General features: G+C 35.8%; 2 protein-coding genes across 2 annotated transcripts; one reads left to right on the top strand and one right to left on the bottom strand.

The window, feature by feature from the left end:
* The first annotated feature begins 891 nt into the window (after positions 1-891).
* On the top strand, positions 892-6,783 carry LOC130729254 (uncharacterized). The gene is made up of 7 exons (XM_057580969.1): positions 892-1,429; positions 2,959-3,093; positions 3,940-4,298; positions 4,892-5,636; positions 5,854-5,950; positions 6,231-6,285; positions 6,386-6,783. Exons 1-7 carry the CDS (start codon positions 997-999, stop codon positions 6,449-6,451), a joined length of 1,890 nt encoding a protein of 629 aa, XP_057436952.1. The 5' UTR covers positions 892-996; the 3' UTR covers positions 6,452-6,783.
* Positions 6,784-13,066: 6,283 nt separating this feature from the next.
* On the bottom strand, positions 13,067-15,487 carry LOC130729326 (uncharacterized). The gene is made up of 4 exons (XM_057581077.1): positions 15,047-15,487; positions 14,822-14,943; positions 13,753-13,914; positions 13,067-13,492 (listed from the first exon to the last, which is right to left on the bottom strand). Exons 1-4 carry the CDS (start codon positions 15,266-15,268, stop codon positions 13,399-13,401), a joined length of 600 nt encoding a protein of 199 aa, XP_057437060.1. The 5' UTR covers positions 15,269-15,487; the 3' UTR covers positions 13,067-13,398.
* Positions 15,488-16,342: the final 855 nt, after the last annotated feature.

Below are 16,342 nucleotides of genomic sequence, written 5' to 3' on the forward strand. Positions count from 1 at the left end.
TTAATTTCACAATCAATTGATAAGATATTAATTTTTTTGGTTTTATTTTAAATTAAGCTAGAACGATTGCATGACACATCCTCCCAAAGAAATTCGTGATTATGTGCACAAGCAAATTTTATTCAAGGTTGAAGGGAAAGACACATACGAAAGGACTTTTAAATCAACATTCAATGTCCTCAAAATTTGAAAAGACCCGGACATAATTTCAAAGTTCAAATCAAAGGTTAAATTTTATACTCTTATTGTTAGATCATGGTTGTTTATATCTACACTTTTGAATTTGTCTACAAATATTTCATGTCATTATAATGATTTATCTTTTTTGTGAACATTTTAAAGTTTTGAACTTGTCTTTGGGAGCTCTAAAGCCTAATGCTCCGATGATGTCATTTAGCTATAAGAAGCTTTTTCAGTTTTGAAATGTAACCATACGTTTTTTTTTCACCTACAAAAACTTCGACTCCACAATCGAAATTTTGCTATTATTCAAAAGTTTTATGAGTTTACTATTCATTTTGTTGTATTTTCAGATAATAATCTCATATATTTGACCATAAAACACCGTGCTTTGCAACAACAACTCCGCCAATAATGGTCTATTTTTTGGAAAAAAAACTTTATATTTTTAAAGATTTAAACAAACCATGTTATGATTATTCACGGCAATCAAAACGAAACAAACACAAATGTGAAAAAAAAAAAAAAACAAACAGCGTGACTTCGATTACGCAATAAAATTAAGAAATACTTTGAAATATTTTTTAAACTTATTAATTACCGGGTCATATACTAATAAAAGAGAAAAGTAAACTGATGGCCCAACCCACGAGAAATCCCAAAATTGGAAAAAGAAATAAAAATTGACATGCGCGTTATTACTGCTTGTGCTACTGTTTGTTACTTGTCTTTACTCTTTACCCTAGACAGACAGAGCTCCGCACCTTTTCTTTTCACACCAAAACTTATTCATAATCTTCCACGCGCCTCGCTTCCATGGACGGACGACGCGCCGTCATCGACCCCAAGGTCAGGCGCGTCGGTTTCGCCGCTCCGCCGCCTCAAAACGACTCGGCCTCCGCCTCCCCCGTCACGATACCGCTGCCTCGTCATCTTTCCGAGCGAACAGCCGCCGTCCCCGTCCCCGAGTCAGGGTTCCGCCGCCAGCCATCCGGGGAGTGGGTCCCAGTCGGGAGCTACAATCCCTCCGAATCGCTGCTCGGAACATCGCCGACGGTTACGCCTTCTTCTAATGGTGCCGGGCTTGTAGACGGAGAGTTCTCTGAGGATCTCTCCGGTGACAGTGGATTCCGTCCCAGTGACTCGAGCTTCCCCTGCCGAGGGTTTGATTTGCCGGCTGTGAAGCCAGCGGAGAAAAGCTTCGCTGCGGCGGAGGCGATTGTGAAAACTCATTCTGGTGGAACTACTGGTATATATATTGTGCTTGTTGAATTAAGTTTCATGAATTTGATTGGCGATGCTTGTTGATGTGTGACTAGCAGACTGATAAATCTGAATGTGGATTGAGAACTATTCTCACATATCAATGATATATAATTATGTCAAAATTTGTGTATGTTCATAGAGTTTCATCTACTTGGTGTTTGTTTGAATACTAGTTAAGTTAATGTGAAAACACATTCATCGAGTCTGTCCATTTTATGCCTCGAGGTAGCGCCACTTCATATCCAAATTCACCCTTAATATACTAGAGTCTAAAAAAGAGATAGACATAAAATACTATCATGTTAAAGTTTGTGATTATTGATAGGGTCTTTTCTACTTAATAGACAGTATAAGATGGATATAACATTTCATCGTGTGATGTGAATACACTGATACTTAATCATATGCAACTAACACAGATTGAGGCACTGACTTCTGATTCTGACCTGAATATGCTTAAGGCCCTCACCAGGACTACACTAGGACTAAATGCTCGCCATCTAACACGAACACTTATACAAACAGTCATTGGGCTTTAAATGTAAACAATACACAAACCTGCTGCACCTTGTGCTATAAAATATAGTATAATTTGGTAAATTAGGGTGGCAGTAATTGAACTCCTTAGTACTTGGTCATAGAGGCTTCAAGCATGTCAAAGAACAACTCCAAGTAAAGCTTAATCCGTATGGTACAGGGTTAGGACTAGTCATATATCTCATATGTTCTATAATATTCAGTGTTTGCGGTTGAAGTAAGTGTGCTGATTATACAATCATGTTTCTTAATTCTTATGAGGGTTAGTTTGTTACAAAATTAAAGCCTTTTTAACATGTGTGTTTGAGTTAGTATACTGTGTTCATACTTGAGTATGTGAAATGTATTTTAAATGGCATAAGTGAACTTAGTTCAGAGCAGGTATTTAATCTTGATATGATTGTGAAGTTTGCTAAAATCTTTTTCAAATTTTCTTGTGATAGAAAACTCATGCATTGACTGGACTCTAGGATCAGTTTTTTGACTCTTGATTTTCTACCAGAAGATAAAGTAATAGAAAAATAACCTATAGATTTGTGGAATTAAGAGATTTTCATTTTTCATATGCACGCAGGCAGTAGAACTACATACCTAATTATTGATTTGTTATGCACAGAGCTGCAGTGGCAGAGGGTTTTTTTTTTTCAAAAACAATTTAGTCAATCCTTTTATTTGCTTATAGTTATGGTTCCTCCAGCTGGAAGGGGCACTTTAAATACCTTGGGTTTCAAATATTCTTTTCTTCAACCAAAGTGGTTTCTGATTTTGCTTCCCACACCTATTCAAGCCCATTTTTCTTCTGATAGATAGCTGATTCTACATAGAATTATTTGTGTGTCTTATTCTTTCACTGTTTCACATATTATTGGTGAACAAAGATTCAAGCCCGTTTTCCGTCTGATAGATCGCTGATTCTACATAGAATTATTTGTGTCTTATTCTTTCACATATTAATGGTGAACAAAAATCCTGCAGAAAAGAGGGAAGGGACTGTCAAAGACGTCAGCCGTGATGTGCCAGCAACGTCAAAGCCCCTGAAAGAGAAAACTACAAAGGCCGAGAGACGAGCCTTGCAGGAGGCACAAAGAGCTGCAAAAGCTGCTGCGAAAGGTTGTAGTGAACTGGTGATTAAAATTCATTCTCTCCCTTGATTTTATCTGATGATAAGATAAAGCTTCTTGATTCAATATATGATAAATAATTCATAATTTAATGCCTATATTTGTCTATTGATTTCATGTATATATATTCCTAGAAATTTGTGTTATAGCTTTTCTCCCATTCTAAATGTTCACTACTTCCTGTTATATTAGAGACTTCTATTTCCTTATTGGATAAAACTTTATCTGGTTCCTCATAGTTTTGCAATCAAGTTCTCAAATCAAACAATGTCATGTGTTGTTATTTTTCCAATATTAAATAGCATTCATTAAGAATAAGCTATTGAATTCTAAAAGAGATCCATATGACATTATTGGGTTTGAGAGCTTGATGACAAGGATATAAAGAATTTGATCTAAGTTTTTACCTTCCCTTATTGGATATTAGATGAAATGTATAGATTATTAAATCAATCTTGGTTCATTCTTTGAACATGGCTGGGTAAATGAAACTTGCATAATACAATAATTTTTATGAATTCTAAATTAATGTTAATTTTTTCTTTGAGCAGTCCTGGTGGCTTGGGTTTTCTTTTATTTGGTAGTGTCTTTTCTCTTCTCTTTTTTTTTTCATGTAAGTCTTGTTGAAATGAGGTAAAGTTGTTTTGATTGCATTATAATTCCTTCAGTTGTGTAAAATTTGGCCTTGAAAGAAAGAATATGGAGTTAAATGTCTTCGTAGATGGTTCTTAACGTGTCAAATAGTTCATTTGCTTGTTGTTGATATCCTGCAATTCCTTGCCATTCATATTATACTTGTAATTTGTGTTTATGGTTACTGTTGTTCTTTATCCAGCTGATGGAAGTACATCAGTTACTGAATCCGGCAGAGCAGCAGCCCCAGGTAAAAGTATGAAGCAGACTTCACGAAAGAAAGAAGGTACTCCTGTTACATCATCAGTGGCTACTGATAAGAAATCTGGAGATCGTGCATTAGAAAAAGAGAGGAAGAAAGATGCTCCTCCTCCACGAATGCAATTCGATGACAAGACTAGAGTGGAAAAAGCTAAAAGGCGTGCAGTAGTCAATCAAACTGAAGCTAGAAACAGAGTTGAATTATTCCGGCATTTGCCTCAATACGAACATGGGACTCAGCTTCCTGAACTTGAGTCAAAGCTTTTCCAACTTGATCCGGTGCATCCTTCTGTTTTCAAGGTACTTTTTTGCAGTTTCATTAGTTTGGTTCAACAAAGTAATGTAATGGCATCTACATGTCAACAAGGTCGGTCAATTATGTATCTGGAGATGAGTACTAACATAAAAACCAACTTATTCTTTTTAGTTACTATAATTTGTACTCACAAGTTAATTTAACTGCAACAAGAGATCCATCTCCAATTTCTTTGATATTATAACTGTTATTTGTTGTCATTATAATTATGTCTTCAATGCTGAAAAATATATTTGAAAACCTTGAATCAAATAGGTTAACTTCAGCTTTTTGTTCAAGCTTGCATGTAAGTTGTGCATATATGCACATTGTGATGCCAGTGATATTAGTCAGAGGGCTCATGCTATGGTCTTTTGAATAGAACCAGCATCTTTAGTATTTCATTCCTTCCCATGCAGAAGGACAGAAAACATTATGCCTTTTACATGACAACCACTGTATCTTTATGCCAATTTAGTTGCTCTTTTTTTTAACTTTCATTCTCAAGCTATGTGTTTTTTAGTCCATGATTTTTGCATATAAACTTGAGTAAAATGGCAATTTAGATAGGGTGCTCATCAGCTTATTTAATTGTCAGGTTGGATTGCGTTACATGACTGGAGATATATCAGGTGATAATGCTCGTTGTATTGAAATGCTTAAAGCATTTCAGGAAGCCATTATAGACTACTCCACTCCACCTGAAAAACTCCTTGTTCGAGATTTAACTGCAAAAATCAGTAGTTATGTTTCATTTTTTACCGAATGCAGGCCACTGTCTGTTAGCATGGGGAATGCAATTAGGTTTGTAAAGAGTCGTATTGCCAAGTTGCCTTTAAATCACACTGAATCTGAGGCAAAAGCAGCTATTTGTTCTGATATTGACCGATTCATTAATGAAAAAATAATTTTTGCTGATAAGGTGATTGTTGGCCATGCTGTTACTAAGGTTAGGGATGGAGATATTCTTCTCACATATGGATTGTCATGTGTTGTTGAAATGATTCTCTTACATGCCCATGACCTTGGGAAACAGTTCCGAGTTGTGGTGGTAGACTCAAGGCCAAAGCTTGAAGGTCAGGCCTTACTACGTAGGCTTGTGACCAAAGGCCTAAGTTGTACATACACTCATATAAATGCTGTTTCTTATATCATGCACGAGGTCACAAAGGTTTTTCTGGGAGCTTCTGCCATTCTGTGCAATGGAACTGTATATTCAAGGGTTGGGACTGCTTGTGTTGCTATGGTGGCTCATGCATTTAATGTTCCTGTATTAATCTGTTGTGAAACTTATAAGTTTCATGAAAGGGTGCAACTTGATTCAATATGTTCCAATGAACTAGGTAAGTCATAGCATTGGCTTGTTAGTGTGGAATTTTTAGAACATGCTTGATATATGTATTTGGAGGAATGGTTGGGATAGGAATTTATTTGTGCTTCTATCAAGTATTATTATGAAAAAAAAGGGGAATCTTTGTTCCAGCTCTGCCAAGGGAGCTATACATTGTATCTCGAAATCCAGTTGACAACTGAATTTGACATACTTGAAATTGCAAGCAGGTAACCCAGATGCTGTTGCCATGGTTCGTGGAAGAAGGGAGGTCAATTATCTGGACAATTGGACTAGTGAAGACAATTTGCTGCTTCTGAATTTAATGTATGCCTTAGAGATCTGGCTCCTTAAAATAAGGAGAGAACTTTACATGATAAAGTGCAGACTTATAACCATTGATTAGAAAATCAGTTGTTGTGATTTTAACAAATTTATAATTTGTTATACACATACTTGTATTTTATCATGATCTCAACTGTTTATTTTCTAATCAATGGTTATTGCGCTAGCACTATCGAGAAGTATAAATCTAACAATGCTTTAGATATTCCATTTGTGTGAACAGCCCCCAAAACTGGATCAACTGATTTTATTTCATTCACAGGTATGATGTTACACCTTCAGATTATATCTCATCAATTGTTACGGATCATGGAATGGTAAGTTGATTAGTGTGTATACAGTGTGTCACCTACAGGTTATGAATATTTTCGCATAATTACCCATTTCGTGATCGTTTATCTGTTTTCCTCTTTGCAGATACCTCCTACAAGTGTGCCTGTAATTGTGCGCGAGTATGGACGAGACCACATGATACAAAGATAGACAGAAGTTAGAAAGTGGCTTTAACAGCCCTCTGCCGGTTTTGGTACATACAACTTTTCTATAATATACCCGAGGTTTAGTTCAAGTGCCTTTTTCTAATACCTTTAGGCTCCCAACGATTATAAAGATGCATATTCTTTCAATAGTTTCAAATTCTTTCAAAAGTCCAGGGACACCGGAATTGCAAGCAACTCATAATGAAGCATCGATTTTTGTTTTTTCCAGATTATTTTCCTGCAACCTTGAGGTTCTGTAGGTGCTAAAATTTTATTTGATATTGTCACTATGTTTGGGTTTCCATTGAACTTAACGCCGATCCATATTTGAGTCAACATGGCAAAATCTTGCATTTTACTATTTACATTGATTCGTTGTGATGTGAAACGGAAAACCAAACTGGCGCTATATTGGCTGTAGTGACAATCAAAGTTCAAGCACTCTACTGAATGGAGATTTATAAAAAAAAAAAGGTTTGTTCTAATATTAGTACGATTATATCATATATCTGGTTTAATTTGAAGTGTATTTAGCTTGAATGTTTTTAAAATAGGAATTGATGAAAGTATTGGTTTATATTTTTTGTTGCATTAAAAATTTTATCGATTAATTTGATGAAAATATGCTGATCTGTGATCTCATCTATTGAGAAAATGTTTTAGTTATTGTTTTTGATTGCTAATTGTAATTTACTTATGAAACTCTTATTGTATGTTTTGAGAGATTTGTAAGATATGGAAGTCTTAGGGAGAGAAGTAAGGTTGAAAAGCTTCGCTTCTATAGTTTGGAAGTAAAAAAAACAATGAACCCCACACAAGAAGATATCTCCACACTTGCAAAGCAAATAAGAAGATTGCAATTAGGTTTAATATTGTTTCCACATTGCCGGAATATAAAATATTTGAAAAACTCTATTATGTCATAAGAGTAAAACTGACTCACCGGTTCAAAAATTAATGAACCAATCCGTTGTTACTTGTCATGTTTGTTGTATCACTTAGAGTATCTCCAATGCAAGGATCTTAGTTCTTATTTTTTAGTTAAGAACTAAGAACTGAGTTCTTAACCATTGGAGGTGTTGACATGGAATTTTTAGTTCTTAAAAATAAGAACTCAGTTCTTATATAAGTAGTTTTACTTTTTGAGTTCTTAGAATAAAAAATTATTGGCTCATCCAAATTACTTTATTACTTTATGAGTTTTGTTTTATTACTTTATGAAAATAAAAAGTATAAATAATGTGGTTGGTTGGACCAAATGAATAGTGGTAAGAACTAAGAACTCATGGTTGGAGCAAAATTGCTTGAGAGTTGCTTAAGCACATATGGCAATACAGGCCCACATGAATAGTGCTAAGAACTAAGAATTAAGAACTAGCATTGGAGATGCTCTTAGTCGACAAGTTTCTTAATCAATTCCATTGAAGCCCGATCCAGTTTATGAGGATCTCTAATTTTTTCAAAAACTCCCCCAATTTAGTATTTTAAAAATAAAAAGACATTAGCCAATAGCCATTTTACAAAAATAGGAATCATATAAAGAGAATTTGTTTATCCATAAGAGATCTTTTCTGGGAGATTTAATGCTTTTTGTGTAGTTTGGTGTATGAAGTTTCATTTTTTATTTCATATCTTTGGAGAGCGCAGAACGTGAAAATTGTAAGCTGTATTCAGGGTTATTGTCCATTTTTTAAACGTCCTGTAATTTTTTTTTTTTCAAGTGGAGAAACTTCAGGATCAGGAGTAGTAGGATCTATTATCATATTTAAATATGCCCATATTTCAAAAAATAAATTATTAGGAGATAAAAAAAACTTCGATATCAAAGATAGTTGATCGATTTTATTCTTCAAAATCCACAATATAATAATTTTATGTTAATTCAAATTTTAACTTAACTATGTACCAAAAAAAATTTAACTTAACTTTATTTTTTAATATTTATTGTAACTTAATATATCATATAAAATTAGAATATATATATATATATTTTAATTATTTTTGAATGATAGCTCAAGTGGTAAGAGTTATGAGACATATGGGTTGGGTGGGGGACGTTCAGAGTTTAATCCTGGAGGGCGGAATTTATCTTTCTAATGTAAAAAAAAAATGGTGGTGTGTTTTTTCTGAAACTCAGTTGTGGTTGAACCATTAGATCTCCCTAAAAAGAGTTCAACCACTAGATCATGAATCGTTGGTTTTATAAGAACCGGAGTAGGAAAAAATGGCTTAAATATGTTTTTACTACCAATCATTTAAAGAGAAATCTAATTGGGTCCTTATAAAATAAATTCTTAGCAATTGGTCCCTAGCAAATATTCTTATTTGCAATAGGTTTAATTCATGAATTTTGACTAGTTAACCGCTCATGTAGCTAGGCTAGTCAACTAAAGGTCGCCAAATTTCTTCTTCTGCAATAGTTCTGCGTCCTCTTCTTGCTTGCAATTGATGGCTGTTGGATTGTCCACTAGAACCAATAATTAAGTCCTCTGGTGGTGTAGTGTTGAGGGAAGGGGCTCCCGGCAATGAAGATGACGACGGCATATCACATCCACAAACCTTCTTCGTTGACGGGATTGCTAATTCTATGGGTTATCACCACGTAAGGGGTTTGCTTGCAAAGTATGGACAGCTGCTGAAAGTCTTCGTTCAGAGGTCCAATAAGATGGGGAGAAGATTCCGATTTGTTTTTGTTCAGTTTTCACTTTGGAATCATGCCTCGGCGGCCATCAATGCCCTGGATGGTATCCTAGTTGGTGGTGCTTCGCTTTCTGTCATCTAGCTCGCTTCCTCCGATTTCATGTTGTTGGGAAACCCGGTGTGAAGGCTTCGATTTTGAAGGTTTCTCCCAATCCCTTAGGTGTTGGTGGCAAGGTTACATTGGGGTTGAGGAAGGATCTTCGACCAGTCCCCTTATTAGAGGATGAGGAGAGGATGGTCCTGGCCTCTTCATCTGTTTTAGTGGCGGGTGGACTCTTGGTTGCTAATTTGTTTCCAGAAATCTTGGCTCCAAGCTGTGGTTGGTGGTTGTATGGAAGAAGTTGTCAGGGGTGGAGTTCCTTCAGTTGACGGTGAGAACATCTGCTTATAACCTATTGATGCCTCAAGGGACACTCATGTTGCTGATGATCTTCTCAATTCGGAGATCATTCCTTTTTCTAGAGAGTTTCCTGATGGGATGGTCTTCTTGCTTAAATCCCCTTTTCAAGGAGATGGTGCCTGTTTCGATCCCTTCGCAAGTTTCTTCGGATGATGCCAGGGTGGAGGATGGGCCTTCGAGAGCTGCTGAGGGGGTGGTACAACGGGGGAGAGGTCAACCAAAAAAACTTTTTTCAAGAGGAAAGCATAAGAAGGTTGTTGGAGCTTTTACTGATTTGGACTTAGGGACCCCGGTGCTTGATGTACTTGCTTTGGAGTCGTCACTAATTCTTCGCGAGCCATTGAGGTCAGTTGGCGTTATGACGAGAGCCATGAGGGATTTGATAATTGCTAAACAAGTTGTAGTTGTTTTTAATGGGACTGATGATGAAGTTCTTCAGAGCTACGCTAATCATCTAGTACCTAACCATCCAAGGTTATATGGAAGTTCTTGGTGGTTTTGGTGGTTTGTCTTGGGTTCTTGGTTCTTTGGTTAGATCTTGCTTGTGAGTTCGGGGGTTTTTGGCCTACTATTAATCTCTTTTTGGGCTTTGTTGTTGTATAAAGTGGTTTTTGCCCAGACTGTTATGGTCGTTTTCTTTTGTTCGTTGGAGCCTTTTTTGTTTTGGTCTTTTTGTTTATTTGCTCTTTTTCTTATAACAGATCAACCGCATTCGACTTTTCTATTCAAGAGACATGCTCTCAGACCTTGATTTATTAATATATATTTTCACTTTAAAAAAAATCTTAAATCTTTATATGGTCATTCCCTTCTCACATTCTTCTTCTTTCTTCATAACTTAAAAGCTTTCAAGGGAATTTTTTTTTTTTCAAATTCAGATGCTAATCAGCGAATTGCGAAGATCGATAAGATAAATGATTCATTTATATATATTTTATTATTTTATAAGAAAATGATTCCATTGTTTTCTTTTTAATTGTTGTTTGTTGAAGTCATTAGCAAAAGGAAAATAAAGGATGATATAGAATGTACAGTCTCAGTCACTTTCATTGAACTTGGTTGACCTTCTATGAGATTGCCTTTGGGGGTGAACCTATTTACCTTTAAAATATCGATTGCCTCAATTGAATAATGATAAAAAGAAACAAACTATGAACACTCTGAATAAAAAACAAGTAGGTTGTTTATGGAAGTAGTTAATTCCTTTTTTCCTTTTATCTTTTTTTTTAGAGCAAAAAGATTTGATTAAAAATCAAAGTCGAGAAACAAGCCCTCTCGACAATGGGCGATACAATGAGAACACGGAACGAAACGAAAAACAACAACACCGGAAATCCAAAAACAACCAAAGCAACCCAAAAAGAAAGAAAGCGAGCCCCAAAACTAAGCCAAACCTCGACTAGAAAACAGACCCTACCCACCACCATATCTCTCCGCAAGAGTCTCCTCAAGATGAGAAGCACAAGCCTCAATAGCCTCCTCGTCAGTGCCTGGGAAAACCAAGCCGCACGATTTGCCAATCTCCCAAACCTTAGACGCACGCGTACACACAGACTCTGCAATACCCTCGTGTGCACCCCCTCCCCTCAAAAATAGGAGAGGCATCCGAAATCATCGGCGACTGCACGTCCTCAGAAATTATGTCCTCAATGACTTTCTTCTTCCAACGCCTTCTAGAAAAACCCATGACTTTCTTGTTCCTACCACGACCAGTAATCCTTTTTGGGCGACCTCTACTACGGCGCGACGGAGACTCCAAAACATCCACCGCACTAGAAGAAATACCAATATCATGTCCCTCGTTAGGCAGCGCATCGGAACGAGAAGACACAAAATGAAGCGGCACATCTGAAGCTCCACCATCATCTTTATATGGATAGTACGTACACACTCATGTCTTATGATGAAAAGAATTCTTGGGTTTAAAGCAAGTTATAGAGGAAGAGGAAAAACGACGAAGGTAAGGTGAAGAATGTGAGAGGAAAATGACTAGATTTTAAAAAATTTAGGGAATTGTTATTTAAATCCCCCTCACATATACTCAAACCTCCATTATTTTTGTAAAATCTAAAAAAGGCTCTTAAAAATTTTTTCGCTCGCATTTTCAGGGTCCGTTACTCACACACTTTTAAAGTGCACTTTAATGTGTGATAGAAATGCACATATTTCTTTCTTTATTTTTCTGTTTAATTTCTGGAAGAAATCTGAGACTGGCACTTCTTGGTTAAGGTAACATGACCATGTTTAAAGGGGTTGGAATAGATGTGAGGGGGTTTAAATAACATTTCCCAAAAAAATATAAGAACTAAAAGCTAATGTGAAAAGTTCACATGTCAACCTTCATTTTACTAAGCTCGCCACGTGGGCAATTGACCGGTCAAAATTGATGAATTTGACCTATTGCAAATATAAAAAAATTGTGAGGGATCAATTGCTAAAAATCTAGCCTTAGGAGTTCGACTTGGGTTGTCTTATAACTGCCCTGATGAAGTTGTCCTTCAAGGCGTTGCAGCTAATATTAGCTCTCGGAGGTTGAGGTAGAATTGATTGGGTGGCTTGTGATTATGTTAGCTTTCCTTGGACATATCGCTTTGTTTTGGGTTTCTTTTGGTTTGGCAAGATGTTGATTTGGGGTCTCTTTAGATTTTGGTTTCTTTTGGGGTTGCTTCTTTTTGAGTGATGGTTAGCTTTTGTTCGCTCTAATCATCCTTTCCCCTATGTATTCTTTGAGCTCTAGTCTCAATTCTGAATATATATATATATATATATATATATATATATATATATATACCAAGGGCTCTTACTCCTGCGAATAAGTTTCTTTTCAAGGAGATCATTGATTTCCTTTTGGCAGAAATGAAGAAGTTCTTCATTCATTTGAATAGGCCTAGCCTTGGTTGGAATCTGTTTGTCTGAAAAATCTTTTTCATAAGGAAGTTCCACCATATGGCTCCTTCTTTCCCAAAAAGCGTTGGGTAGATCAGAACAGATGCTGGATTGAATATTTTCCAAAATATTCTCAATCCTTGATTTAACAGAAGGTTGTTGCAATTGATCCTCAATGGTTCTGTAAGAGATTTCTTCCCTGAGGAAGTTGATCGGGAAGTAGGAACATGCTAAATATGTTAGATATAAGTTATTTCTCTGTTCTGTTCTTATATAATTAAGCACTATGGTCGGGATCTGGACTGGTAGTACACTTTGAACTAAACTAAAATGAAAACTCTTTTGAAAACCTTCTAGGATTATTACTATTCAGACTTATGATCATCTCTGCAGCTTTGAACTAAACTAATATATATATCATTTTGCTTTCTGAAAAAAAAAATCTATTTTATAAGAATCCAATCAAATTTTTTTTAGATTTTTTTTAAATGACAAAGACTAAAAACATATTTAAGAAGGAAAAGCTTGATCAAGTGAGAAAAATAATGCTGTGTGGTGAGGCAGTGACAATGTCATGGCATCTTCGGCGTTATCTATGAGGTGTAAGATTCAGATCATAAAAGACAGAGAAAAAATTGAAAACTCTACCCCACTCATCAAATCTGTAAGAAGGTGATGTTATTTATACAACAAGATTCTTTCCACAATCAGAAAAATGTAGACATAAACAGCCAAGTATACTATGTCAAATGTTTATCATGTGTGTGTGGCAGGTGAACCTAAAGTATAGGAAATTTGAAAGTATTAAAAAAGTATCATCAAGGCTCGTACGGAGGAATATTTGTTGTGAGTGCAACTCACTTAACGTGATTTTAGATTCTCGAAGAATTAGTCTTTTGGCTGTCTGTCGTTGGATACCTTGGGAAACAAAACAAAATAAATACTCTGAAAGGAATTTGAGTCCTTCATCTTCTCCTAGTTCTCCTTGATCTCCAAATAATTGCAGACGGAATAGGGCAGATTCGGTACGGAATTTTTGGTGGAGTGATATGAGGGACTCTGCAATTCAATTCTAAAACTGAGTTGTTTGAAGCTGTATTAAGAAACCTTTGTTGCATGTTTGTACCATCCATTATGCTCTCAATTGATAAAGAAAGTTCCTTTTGATAAAAACAAACATAGCTACGCTATAAATGGGTTTTTTTTCTTTCACTCAAACAGCATGTGGAAGCAATGTACAAGAATAATATTTAGACGTATAAATTTCTAATATGAAGTTAAGTTAAGGAATTATTGAGATTAATTGTCATGAAACTTACTGTAATTGAGAAATGTCAATTTGTGAAAAGTCCATGTTGGTTGAACTGTCTAAAACAGCTACTGCAGAAGAAATCATGTGGTCAGAATGAGGGTGCTTGATGGCAAGTACTCTGCAGTTGAAGTTGCTGGCTATACTTTTATGGGAATGGGCCATGGCGAATCTGTCACATATGAATAAAAAACACTGCGTTAAGTTGCAGTTGCATTGGTAAAAGTAAACAAAAGAAACAATCTGAAATCAATGCATTTGGTATCTGATTAGGACACAAAATAAAATGCAATGTTTAATTATTTGCTGAAGCCACTCCACATCAATTGTCTGAGTTAAAACTTAAATGTTCCTCAGTGTTGGAGCCAGCTTAGATGTCATATTTGTCTTGTATAAATAAATTGGATGGAGCCTTCCTGCTCTAGAAGGCTCTTTTGTGATGCATTAACTTTGTAGATAGTAATGTTACATGTTTAGACCATAGTCGTTTCTGAACGCATAACTGCATGTTTGAATGCATGGTAAAAAATTACAGTGTGACAAAATAATGGTAGACAAACGTGAAAGTTGAGAGAAGTTGTATCTGTCAATTCAAAGTGTGATCCCAAAAACTTCTTCAGGCTTGTTTTGTCACCATTAAAAGAAGACCCGTGCATCTGCCAAGGTTCTTTGTTGACCAATTTCTAAAGTTCGCTTGCATAAACAGAAACTTTTGTAATTTAAAGCAATTGGATGAACACAACACAATTCTTAAGGTCAGGATCAGCCAGATCACTGAGAAAGATGTAATTGAAGTGAAATCCCCAGAACCCATCAGGTAGTTATTGACCGCTAATTAGAACCAATAATTCCTATTCTACCCAAATATGTATGCAAAGAACATTGAATTTAAGGTGTTCATTGATCTTTTCAGAAAAAAAAGGTGTTCATTGATCTCACCACCCATAGGTCAAGATGACAAAGACAAAATATAGTGGACAGAAGCGGTTTTTCTTAGCTTTTGGTTCGCTCGATCACGATTTCCAAAAATGCACTAAATTGATCTATGAACTTGGAAATGTTTTCAGAATAGGACTCACTTGTAAAGAAAACTGTGATCATGGAGTCCAACCACAAGCATTGAAGCTCCAATCTCTTGGACCGTAGCAGCAACCTTGGTTCCTTCTTGGTCCCCTTCCGTGACAATGATCTCAACCTTTGTCTGCAACACAATCCTAAGATTATGACACATATCCGTTAATAATAATGGAAATTCTAAAGAGAAACAAAGAAGTGAAGTTAGAAGAAAGAGGTTATGTATGTACGTTGGGGTAGTTGCTGCACATCTCTTGAAAGGAAAGGGCTAACCGGAAGCCGTTGAGGCGAAGAAGACGAGCTCTGCTTCTGCTTCTTGATCTTGTGGAGTGGTAGACATGGAGCAAAGTGATTGTGTCACCATGGCGAATGACATTTCTAAGAGCCCATTGTAGAGCAGTTCTAGCTGCATCTACATCTTCTACTACCACCACAATTTTCTTCACATCCATTTTCTATCTCTCCCCCTCTCTCTCTCCTCTGTTCTTTATTTAGATTTATATATCATTAGACATTAGCACAGCGCCAAAATTGTCTCTCTCTCTCTCTGAATTTCTTCTATACATATTTTGGACTTTACTTCATGGAATATTGATTGACTATGAGTTTAATAGCGCACAAAGCCATAAGGCCCATAACATAGGGAAATTTCCCTGCTCTGCTCTGCTACCTCATGTGTTTGGCCGGCTGATATGTGAACCGTTTATTTGAATGCGGAATGAATAAAATAGCTAGTCATAGAGTTTCAGAAGAAAAGAATGGGGAAAATGAATTTAAGTATTTTGCTGCTGAAAATAAAAAATTCTTTGTAAAGTGACAAGAAAATTTTAGCTATAAACATTTTTTTCACAACCCTCGAAGGAACCGCAGCAAAGGGTGCCCTCCCAACTAATGTCTTTCCTGATATTCGAACTTGTATTAATGATTTGATTGCCAACTTCAATGCAATTGCTTGATTGTGGGGATATTTCCTCATTTTATGAGATGTGAATTGATTTAAGATTAGAGAAAAAGTTTGATGCACCGACGGTGTAAAGTTTTTTTACACCGTCAACCAATCAGATTTCAAGGATATGCCACGTCAATTAATGAAATTAAATGAAAAGAGAGATTTTCTCACATCCTTGAAATCTGATTGGTTGACGGTGTAAAAAAACTTTACACCGTCATTGCATCAAAATTAAACTCAATAAAAATTATGTCTGAGCTTTTAATCTTAATTAACTAATCAACTTTTTCCAAATTAAAATAAGACAAAAATAAAAAAGAGCCAGATAAAATTGGGGGCGACTATGAGATAGTGAATATTTGTCATGTGAAGAGCCATCACATTATGTCTAAGCTATCAAATCATTACTCCCTTCGTTCCAGAAAGTTTGTAGTTTAAGGTTGTGACACAAAGAGTAAGAAAACAATTATTGATAGTATAATTTGACTAGATTGTCATTATTTAATTTTACTAGTATGATGTGCAACTATTAAATTATACTTAGATAGAGAAGAATGTAATTAATAGATAAGAGTTG

This window comes from Lotus japonicus, chromosome 1, assembly GCF_012489685.1.
Source record: "Lotus japonicus ecotype B-129 chromosome 1, LjGifu_v1.2".
NCBI classification, from domain to species: Eukaryota; Viridiplantae; Streptophyta; class Magnoliopsida; order Fabales; family Fabaceae; genus Lotus; species Lotus japonicus.

Bases quoted from the DNA above. Each gene is read 5' to 3' on its own strand.
- LOC130729254 (XM_057580969.1), top strand. From the start codon at position 997: ATGGACGGACGACGCGCCGTCATCGACCCCAAGGTCAGGCGCGTCGGT. The intron at 1,430-2,958 runs GTATATATATTG...AAAATCCTGCAG, and splicing joins TCATTCTGGTGGAACTACTG to AAAAGAGGGAAGGGACTGTC. The intron at 6,286-6,385 runs GTAAGTTGATTA...TCCTCTTTGCAG, and splicing joins TTGTTACGGATCATGGAATG to ATACCTCCTACAAGTGTGCC.
- LOC130729326 (XM_057581077.1), bottom strand. From the start codon at position 15,268: ATGGATGTGAAGAAAATTGTGGTGGTAGTAGAAGATGTAGATGCAGCT. The intron at 14,944-15,046 runs GTACATACATAA...ATTGTGTTGCAG, and splicing joins TGTGCAGCAACTACCCCAAC to ACAAAGGTTGAGATCATTGT. The intron at 13,915-14,821 runs GTGAGTCCTATT...CATATGTGACAG, and splicing joins GATCACAGTTTTCTTTACAA to ATTCGCCATGGCCCATTCCC.